This window comes from Eleutherodactylus coqui, chromosome 11 (genome assembly GCF_035609145.1).
Source record: "Eleutherodactylus coqui strain aEleCoq1 chromosome 11, aEleCoq1.hap1, whole genome shotgun sequence".
Classification (NCBI taxonomy): domain Eukaryota; kingdom Metazoa; phylum Chordata; class Amphibia; order Anura; family Eleutherodactylidae; genus Eleutherodactylus; species Eleutherodactylus coqui.
In genome coordinates, this window is record NC_089847.1 from 87,286,652 (window position 1) to 87,297,278 (window position 10,627).

The 10,627-nt window shown below is 46.7% G+C and overlaps 1 protein-coding gene across 2 annotated transcripts in view; it reads right to left on the minus strand.

Moving 5' to 3' along the window:
• SCYL1 (SCY1 like pseudokinase 1) overlaps positions 1-8,320 on the minus strand; it is a 36,060-nt gene extending 27,740 nt beyond the window's left edge. For both annotated transcript variants that reach the window (XM_066582956.1, XM_066582955.1), the window contains exons 1-6: positions 8,158-8,320; positions 6,291-6,431; positions 3,830-3,952; positions 3,509-3,726; positions 2,363-2,453; positions 1,653-1,808 (exon numbers count right to left, since the gene is read on the minus strand). In XM_066582956.1, coding sequence (XP_066439053.1) covers positions 1,653-1,808; positions 2,363-2,453; positions 3,509-3,726; positions 3,830-3,952; positions 6,291-6,431; positions 8,158-8,262 — 834 coding nt within the window. In that variant the 5' untranslated portion in view covers positions 8,263-8,320. The remainder of the gene's footprint in view (positions 1-1,652; positions 1,809-2,362; positions 2,454-3,508; positions 3,727-3,829; positions 3,953-6,290; positions 6,432-8,157) is intronic.
• Positions 8,321-10,627: the final 2,307 nt, after the last annotated feature.

Below are 10,627 nucleotides of genomic sequence, written 5' to 3' on the forward strand. Positions count from 1 at the left end.
TGAAAAGAAGCCCTAGCTAAACTACATGAAAAAAAAAACATGAATACTCACCTAGCCCACATCGTCTGAGTCCCTCGCGCTGGCCTGCGGAGCTGCGGCAGGCTTCTGTGTCCCCTGTGCTGACATATCAGTCTCTTTCTGGTGATGGGGCTTTGAATAGCCCGCCTCCAGCAAGCGAGTGTTGTGATTGGATCGAGTGCCAACCAATCAGAGCTAGTGCTCGATCATTCACAGCCATTCAGTGAATGACATCACTGAATGGATGTGATTGGTTCATCGAGCACTGTCTCTGATTGGCTGAGCCAGTGGAGCTCGTGATTATCGCTCAGTCTAAAAAACACCTTTAGAATATTAGGTTTGAGGCCTTTATCAAGACCTGCCTGTAAGGGTTTGAGGATAAGAGGGATGTCTGGTTCTTCAAAGGGATCTAGCCTTCCCTGAGCAAAACTTAAAAAGCCTTTCCACTTCCTGAATGTCAGAAGTGACTTGTTTTATTACTAACATGTAAGGTAGATACTACTGCATCCATTAACCCTTTGTGTTTTAATATTAGCTTTTTAACATTTCGCCTATCAAATGTAAGTTTGGAATTTGAGGGTGGAGGACTGGACCCTGAAATGATAGATCCCCTTGTGTGGGAAATATCCAGGGTTGATCTGCTGCCAGGGCTCTCAGGCATGAGAACCAAAAAGTCTTCTGCGCCAAAATGGAGCAACGAGAATGACCCAGGCTGTGTCGCGTTTAATTTTCTTTATTACTCGAGGAAGCAAACAGAGTTGGTAATGCATAACATCTCTCCTCCTTCCAAAAGTGGGAAAAAGCATCAAGACGGAGGGGATGATTGGAGGAACGGAGAGAGTAAAATCTCCTGGTCTTCCACTTCTCCCTGTTGGCAAACAATTCAATTTCTGGAACTTCCCACTTTTCTACTATCAGATTGAAAACTTCTTGATTTAGGCACCACTCGGATTGCTGATCCTGTCTGACCCTGCCACGCCATCCTCTCTCTCTTTGAGGTGGACTGCTGTCAAGGATAGAAGATGCCTTGCTGCTAGTGAAAGAATCTGATTGGTAAAAGCCATCAAAGACTGCGATCTTGTTCCTTCCTGTCTGTTGAGGTATGATACAACTGTTGTGTTGTCTTTTAAGATATTTAATTTTAATTGACATCAGGCCATACAGGAAGGCCAGCGTACCAGACCGCTTGGCGGCTCTCAGACCTACATGGAGGAGGAAGGCACCTCAAAGGAATCCCAAACATGGCCAGGAGCTCCAACTTACAGAACAGAGGACCAGAAGCCAACGTAGACCCCAGCACCAGACTCCTCAGCTAACAAAGGAGACCTATGACCCCAGGGACCCCACAGGATGTCCATGGTAAGTGGAGCCCTGCAGCTGGAGGTATGTCACCGAAATCCATAACTGCATCCCATTACCTATCCGGCAGGACATGAAACCTGAACTGAGATTGGGAGAGGTGTGCCCCACTTTTATCTCCTCACGTTTCTCGCCAAGCAATGGGAGGTCCTCTTTCCAGTGGTGCCATCATGGGTGAGAGAATAAAATAGAGATCTGATTGGTTGCTATGGGCAATACTGACACTTTTACTTAGAACAGTTTCATACACTGGGACCCGTTTTTAGCAGACTAACCTGTATCTCTTCAAGGAACAAATTGGTTTCCACAAAGCTGTTGCTGAGGAAAGCCCCAGGAGTGCGGCAGTTCTGCAAGAATCGTGCAGGGTTGGGACGGATTTTAGGGTTTGCGCCAACAAGTTCGCAGTAGTGAGGCACCAGTGACTTAGGGATCTGAAGTAAATAAAAATAAGCATTACAAAAGAGCAGCGCTAAGCTGCAGAGTGCCAGTTATAGAGGTAAACAGCAAATATCATATTATATATGTATATTTAAAGGGCTTATTAGCCCCCCATTTTTTTAAACATGCCAAGGAGGTGGGTAAACAAAAAAAAAAGTCATACACCCCAATTCTGCTGGTGCCTGATTGTCCACCACATCCTGCTGCAGTGTCACTCATAGCCATGGTCACAATGTCCTCGGGGCCAATCACCAGCTTACCTTAGCATGTGCTTGTATCAGGAAGTAGTCACTGCTGCAGTAAGAAGTGGAGTACAGCTTGGGACTGGGCACTGGCAAAATGGGAGCAGCACAAAAATGGATGAGAGGAGTAATTCACTCCTTCCCCCCACTCCAGCAACCTGGGGAGGGGGAGCTGGATAATACTTTTAAAGGGTATGTTCATTTGCTACAGAAATGTCTGAAACTGTCCCATTCAATCTGAATTGGCTTCTGCACAAGCTGCAGAAACAGCCCCACTCACACGCAGTTTTTCATACACAGCATACCTTTCCAAGTGAGCGAAGAGCCGTGGGGCGTGGGAGAGAGCCATTGAACACTTCCCAGATTAAGCAGCCAAGGCACCACATGTCTGCTGACCTGTAACATGGAGATCAGTGGTCACACTAGATCGTGTTAGTCACATAGAAAATATTTACATGACGAGGATTTAGGCCTCTTTCACACGGGTGACAGCTATATCGTTGCCAGGAAATTTGCAGCAATATCGCACATGTGTTCTGTGCGATATCTCTGCATTTTCTCACGGCGATATCGCGATTTTGTGTCGCAACAAAGTTGCACGCAACTTTGTAGCGCTCTTTTGCCAGGATGTTTTGTGTGTGTGTGTGGGGGGGGGGGGGGGGGGGGGCTTTAACTATAAGCCCTACCCCGAAAATAAAGGTCTATCTGCATCAAAAAAATAAAATAAGCAATACATCACCTAACAGGCGCTGTCCGGGTCCGCCGAACACCTTATCTGCAGCTCCAGCAGGCTTACTTGCAGTTTTCAGTCAGCGCTTCCTGGTTTGGAGGTTCTAAATCCCCACCTCCAGGACGGGATTGGTTCTCAAGTGCCGCAGCTCAGTCCAATCAAAGCCAGCGTTCGATAAACCAATCACAGCCATAGCATTGAATGGTTGTGATTGGTTTATCGAGTGCTGGCTCTGATTGGCTGAGTCGCAGCGCTCGAGAACCTATCACAGCCAGCGCTTCCTGGAGGCGGAGATTTTGAACCCCTGGGTGAAAACTACAAACAAGTCTGTTGGAGCTGCAGAAGACATGCAGCGGAATCGGACAGCGCCACTTAGATGATGTATGTGTATTTTTTTCTATGTAGCTAGGACTTATTTTAGGGAACACAGTAGAATTTTCTACTGAAAATTGCATTGCACCACACAAAAAGCGCATTTCCGTGCGATGCAATACAACACTTAGTAAGGTTACACTGGAACACATGGGCTACAAAACGCGACAATATTCTGCATGCTGTGATTTTTTTCTCTCGCAATGTAGCAGCCTACAAAACATCACCAAAGTGAAAGAACCCATTGGAAAGCATGTGCTTCACATACATGCGATTTGTAGTGCTGTCGCATCGCGCGTCACCTGTGTGAAAGCAGCCTTAGAGAGATATTTAGTGGAGACTCACATACCACTTCTCTCCAGAAGTTTTTGAGCGCTCCGACTTCTCAGGTGGACTATACTTCTCCATTTCAGGACCTTTTGGGGGGGCACTTTCTTCGCTACCAGCTGGGTACATATAGTCCAGGCCCCCAAGTTTCCACTCCCCTGCCCGGTCCACAAACACAGCTGACATATAGACATTGTTGTGAATGAGGTTGCAATCGTTCGTGAGAAAACTGAGTGCTTTCTAAATCCAAACAGAGGAAATTCTAGTAAGGTTTTAAACATGAACATGGGTTAATACAGAGAGATCACACATAAAATGTAAGCAGTGTGATGAATACACTCACCACTATCTGGTGGAGACCCCAAGAAACTTCCAGCTCGCTAATTCCTCCCGTGTCCGCCCTGGACTTCATATATGTCCCCAGAGATGTAACGGGTTCAGTCACTATGTATAAGCACTTGTCCGTCTACAACAACATACAGGAATATGGCGTCAGCGCAGCGAGTTCGTCCCATTTTGATTTGCCTAAAAGCTATTAACACATCTGCAACCATGTCGTATTGTTCTAAAGCATCTTACGGGCCCTTCACACAGGGCGATTATCACTCAAAAGTTGTTCAAACAAACGAATGATTGATAATCGTGCAGTGTAAACGCGAAACCGCTCACTATTCCTTCACAGTCAGCATAAAAACCATCGCTGGATCGCAGGCTTGTCGTTCCGTGTAAACGCTCCCCGCTTTACAAAGAAGGTGAAGCGCGGAGTGAGAAGCCTGCGATCTAGCGATGAACCATGTCCGTGTAAACGCTCTACACGAGCGCTAATGACCTTAGTGGTGACGTCAGCCGACTGTCGGCCCGTCTAAAAGGGACATTCAATGAAAAATGAAGCTACTTCATTAAAATAGTCTTAATTAAAAAGGTCCTCCCGTTTTTGTGCCTACAACTCCTATGCAGATCTATGTGGATCCATGGTAACAGTCTGCAAACAAACTATGAGCAGTCCAATCCTGCAGTCATACTTTGGGTGCTTTTAGATGGAGCGATTATTGCTTCTCGTTCGCTTCTCATTTGTCATTTAGTTTCTGCAGGCGTAAAAATAATCATCGTTGGCTCGTTCCCTGATACACTTCTCGTTCAGTGTTTCACATAGGGAATGAGAACACTGGATGTGACGTGAACAATTCACGTGGAACGAGTCAATGACGAATCTGTCTAAAGAGACTGCACAAGAGCGAACAGGTTGGCGATGACGTCACCAGCTCATTCGTTCGTGCAAATGAGATTGTACCATCTAAAAGGAGCCTTTTTTCCATCTGTCATCTGCTTCCTGGAAACAAGCATTCTGTAGAAACAGCAGGGGGCGCTTTTTCTGCGGAGAATTTCCCATGCATTCACACTATCCGGAGCAGCTTTGCTTTAAAAAAAAAAAGCGCTGCTGCTCCAGGAGAAGAGAGAGAGATAAAAGAAAGTTCAGACGGAACCCCCTTCTTCGCAGGGCTTTCCTTCATCTCAGCAGGAGTGGAGCGAGATCTCTGCTGCAGGGAGAGAAGGTTCCCCTACAGCGGAGCAGAAGGAATCCCCCAGCAGTGCAATGCTGGGGTCCCCCTGCAGGGAAGAATAAGGGATTCCCCCACTCCTGGGGATTTCCTTATTCTACCCTGCAGGGGAACCTCTCTCTCCCTGCTATGTGGGAATTCCCTTGTAGCTGGGAAAGAGAGAGAGAAGGAGAGAGAGAAGGTGGAGCTATAGAGGTTCTCCCATAGCAAGGTAGAGGGTGATTTCCTTAAGCCTCCACCTCTCTCCCCCTGTTCTTGGGTAGTCCCTCTAGCCCCACACCCCCTCTCTCCCTGCTACGGGGATTCCCTTGTTCTCCCCGCTGTGGGGAATTACTTGTTCGCCGAAGATAAGTGGTGGAAGAATGCACTGCTGTCCGAAGTTCGGGGACAGATGCTCAGCAAATTTAAAATGCCCCGCTGTTAACGCCTGTTAGTCCTCCCTGGAAAGACGGGAAGCCCCAGGCAATTAAGGGAACCCCAGGGGAGTCCCCTTTTCCCCACGGGGACTAGCAGAAGCTTACAGCAGGACATTTAATGGCTGTCCACATAGTTATGTACAGACAATACAATTTAAAACAAAATCTCCAATCAGAAAATAAAAATAGATTAGAAATAAGAAACATGTTTCAACAATTTTAATTTGTAAAAAAATTCTATATACATCTGATACATTTCCTTTAACACAGAGTTGCTCGCAGTTTGTGCAGTATTGCAACTTGTAGGTAACTTAAACAAAACTGAAAGCTACTCTGTAAAAACAGTCGCAAAGTTCCTCTGTCACCATGAAACGCTAGTCTAAATATATCAAACAATATAATAGCCCAAGACAAAGAAAAGACACATCAACAGTAGAGATGAGCGAGCGCACTCGCTAAGGCAAATTACTCGAGCGGGTATTGCCATTTTCGAGTACATGCCCGCTCGTGCCAAAAGATTTGGGGGCCGCCGAGGGAGAGTGGGGAGGAACTGGGGTGGGGGGGTGGGGGGAGATCTCTCTCTCACTCCCACTCCCCCATGCTCACTTCCACAACTCACCACTCACCCCTGCCAGCCCCCGAATCTTTTGGCACGAGTGGGCATGTGCTCGAAAATGGCAATACTCACTCGAGTAATTTGCCTTAGCGAGTACGCTCGCTCATCTCAAATCAACAGTCCAAACAAAATGCCGAGTACAATGGGCTCCCCCAGTTGTAACCACAGAGAGACACAGATTACATAGACAGCCTATTCAGAAAGGAATATTACCTCCAAGCCATCCACATACGCCAAGATATTTGGGTGCCTCAAAGTCTTGATTCTTTTCAGGGCCGATTTAGCAGCTTGTGTCTGTTCTTCGGCTCCAGGGTGGATTTCGTAAGTAAATACAGATACTGGGTCGCCACCGGCCTTAGTAATGAAGACAGAAAGTAAGAAACTACACGTCAACCTTCTGTTCAAATGTGATAACATATTATACATACCGCGTTTCCCTGAAAATAAGACACTGTCATATTAATTTGTGCCTTAAAAGAGGCACAGTGTCTTATTTTTGTGGGATGTCTTATAATACTCACCCAGCTTCTGGCATTCGGATCCCTTGCGCTGGTCTCTGTCACTGCTGCAGGCTTTCACGCCCTCCGGCACGCCGGCGGAGCAATTTTTCCTGATAGCGAGGCTTGAATACCCCACCTCCAGCAAGCTAATGCTCTGATTGGTTAATCGAGTGCCACGTCAGCCAATGCGAGCCAGCGCTCGATTAACCAATAACAGCCATTCAATGATAAATAACCAATTCATCGATTAACCAATCTCCACTGGCTTATAGGGAGAGATGTCTGACACATGGTGAAAACCACGTACAGGACATTCAGGGTGTAATGCAACAACTATTGGAAGGGAAGCACCGTGGATGTTCTGGGCAGATCACTCACTGTGTGGCAGGTGGGGGCTATCATCATAGATCTATCAATGTGCTACAATTGGAAGGCGAGAAAGAATATGCTAAAATTTGTTACTGATTCCGCTAACATAGAAACAACCTGTAAGACCACCCATTAGGGAACAAAATTTCCAACATGTGGATCAGATGCAATAACCACTAGTACATTGTATTCTATGAGGCTATACACACGAGCGATGTTCACACGGACCAAAGAAATTGCTGCATGTCCTAATCTCATCCATATCAATGTACACGGTCTGCGTGCTGTCCGATGCGATTTGCGCCCAAGAACTCTCATGCGCCTGTCTGAATAAAGTCTAACTACATATAAAAGTTTATGTCACCAGTTAGTCAATGGGACCAATATACGTGCTTCAGCCCATAGTACCCCATTATACCTCGTACCCATTGCTTTAATGTTGGGTTCCCACGGGACGGTTTCACCGCAGAAATGTTGCGGTTTTGCTGCAGCAAAAGAACGTGAGATTTCTGCGGGATACCGCCACTGAAGTATCCCTTAGGTCATTCATATTTGATCGGTTCGGGTCCACCATGCAGAATCCGCTCATCGGGCGCTTGCTCTCAGAGCAGCACTACATGGGGGGGGGGGGGGGGGGGGGGAACGGAGTGCAATTTGCTGTTCCAGCTCCAGTGTATTGGCAGCGCCGGCAATTTCAAATACAGTCCCTACTGGTTTTATTGGGAGCTGCGCCTGCAGTAACAAGCACCGGCCACTAAACAGGGATCGGCGCCACAGTTCTGTTTCATATCAACAGCAGGTGTCCAATCAGCGGATCACAGTTGATCGGCTGTTGATGTCCTATCTATCCTGATGATGGATCATCCATAGTACTTCCCTGGAGAACCTCGTTTTAAGGGTTGTCCGGGTCTTTTACTATTGATCACCCATCCTGAGGAAAGGATTTAAAGGGGTTGGCCAGGTGTAAACAACTGATGACCAACCATTTACAAAGTGGACAACCCCTTTAACCTGAAGGTTTGGTGCTCCAGTACCCTGCCAGGACCTTGCAGCCCCGACAGACCCCTCAAGCCTGCAGTGATCACATCCATCACTAGTGGGAGGGGCTGCAGCGCCCCTACATGGAATAGCCGGTAGGTGAGCAATAACAACCAGCTGCAGATAACGCTCCTGCCTGGCAACGTCCCCCTGCGGGACCGCCGACGGTTTACCTTCTTCTTGCCTTTCTGAATGCCCCATCCTCCCGGTAATTCCTCTCTCTCCCCGGTGATATCATAGGGAAAATCACGGGCCGGGTCCCGGGACCAGAACCACATCCTCACACCAGGAGAGACACGTCACCGTGACGTCTCGCCGAGCTGGGCGGAGCTAGCCAGACACGTCACCAGCTGGTCATGTGACTGCAGGAAGTAACGTCACCAGTTCCGTCACATGACCCATGTTGTCGGCAATGAAGAGGATCGATCACGTGATGCGTTCATATCATGTGACTTCAAAGCATTCTCTTAAAGGGACAGTAATATACAATTGATGCGCCAGTAGATGCACATTATTATTCGCTGATGGAGGACTATACCTCCTAATTTTTGAGCAATAAAAAAATGCTTGCAGTAGCAATTTTGTTTTTGAGGTATTCTGTTAAGCCATGACCTTTGTGTTCCCTCATAGTAATAGTGACCTTTAGGACTCCTTTACAGGATCATCTGAGCATTTGAGCAGCCTCAGTGATGCATTTTTGCGTAACAATCATTTTTGTGACGCACGTATCAGTGTATTTTGCAGTACTTTTTCCACCCGCAGGGCATATTCATTTACATGCAGCAAACAAGACTCACCACTTGAAATGGCTAATGAGTTACAGATGCACTCTTTTTCCAGCGTATTACGCATCTCCTTGCGTATTGTACACGCATTTTTGCACCCCCTCTCATAGGCTTCTATGGGGATCTTTGGTGCGTAAATGCGCAAAAAAAGTACAGCATGCTGGGGTTGTTTTTGTGCGACCCATATGTGAGTGCACAATACGGAAATCTGAATGAACCCAATGAAATCAATGAGTTCTATTCTCTGTGTATTGCGTGTGCAAATACGCTGGTGTGAAGGAGCCCCTGGCAGATACGTATTGTGTACGCATTAGTGCTACGTTTTTGTGCATCGGGCATCGCGTATTTTTGTGTGGAATAACATTTTTACTCTACTTTTTGTTTGCAAGTCGTACGCAAATGCACCTGCAAAAAAACTCGCACTGATGTTCTCAGCCTTTTAAATGTCCAATTAGTTTGAGTTCAAGATGCAAATGCGCAGGAAAATGGGGCCATGTTCCTTCTTTTTTGTTTGTTTTTTGTGCAAATGAAATGTGCTGCAAAATATGCATTTGTGAACTGACCCAATGAAGTCAATGGGTTCTATTTTTTTCTGCATTTTGCGTCTGCAAAATTTTCGGCTGCAAATATGCACGCAAATAATGTCTGTGTGACACAAGCCTAAGGGTCTGTTTACACCAAATGATATATCGTTTGAACCAGACAACAATGTCAGCTTTCACTCATTCGCTTGGGCAGCCTGGTTATACAGCAGATACATCGTTGGCTCTTTCAAACAAGAAATCGTACCGGTCCCCAGTGACATCTCCTGGTTGCCGGCTACCTTCAGTAGCCGGGAGCCAGGAGATTTTAAATTTGCCGGGCTCCCAGCCTTATGCGCATGACGTCATAGATCTGGCGCACATGCGTAGAAGAGCGGTGACCAGTCCCGGAGAACCAGTTCACTGCGGGACACCATGCACAAGGCGGGTGATTGATCTCAGCTGCCCTGAATCTTTAATTTTTGAAAAACTTTTTATTCACTTCATTGCAATAGCATTGCCGGGGGGGGGGGGGGGGGGGGGATGACAGCTCCATGCTGTCGGCAACCTGCAGGCACCGACAGCATGGAGCTGTCACGTCCTCAACCAACAGGGCTTTAATCCTAAGAGGATGCATGTTTTTACATCCTCTAGGGTTAAAGCACAGTTAGCTAAGACGTAAAATCACTATAGGGCCATCAATAAGGGGTTAAAAAAGACAAAAATTACGTCAACTACAAAAAATGGCCAAATGCAAATCAAAATCGACAATGAGGTCATAGATTGCGTGTGGGACTTCATCTGCCTTGGCTCAAAAATTGGAGAATCTATGCCAGAGATAAAACGCAAGATAGCATTGGGGCGAAGCGCGATGCTAATCGTGAACAAAATCTGGAAAAGTAGGGGTATCGGTATAGCAACTAAACGCAGGATAGTGCAAACCTCTGTTTTCCAATAGCCATGTATGGATGTGAAAGCTGGACTGCGAAAAAATCTGATAGGAGGAGGATTGATGCGTTTGAGCTGTGGTGCTGGCGAGAGCTGCTACGTATCATAGAATGGTAGAGTTGGAAGGGACCTACAGGGTCATCGGGTCCAACCCCCTGCTCAGTGCAGGATTTACTAAATCATCCCAGACAGATATTTGTCTTGTTTGGCCTTTGTTTGAACACTTCCATTTAGGGAGAACTCACCACCTCCCGTGGTAACCTGTTCCACTCATTGATCACCCTCATTGTCAGAAAGTTTTTTCTAACATCTAATTTGTGTCTCCTCCCTTTCAGTTTCCTCCCATTGCTTCTAGTCTTTCCTTTTGCAAATGAGAATAGGGCTGATCC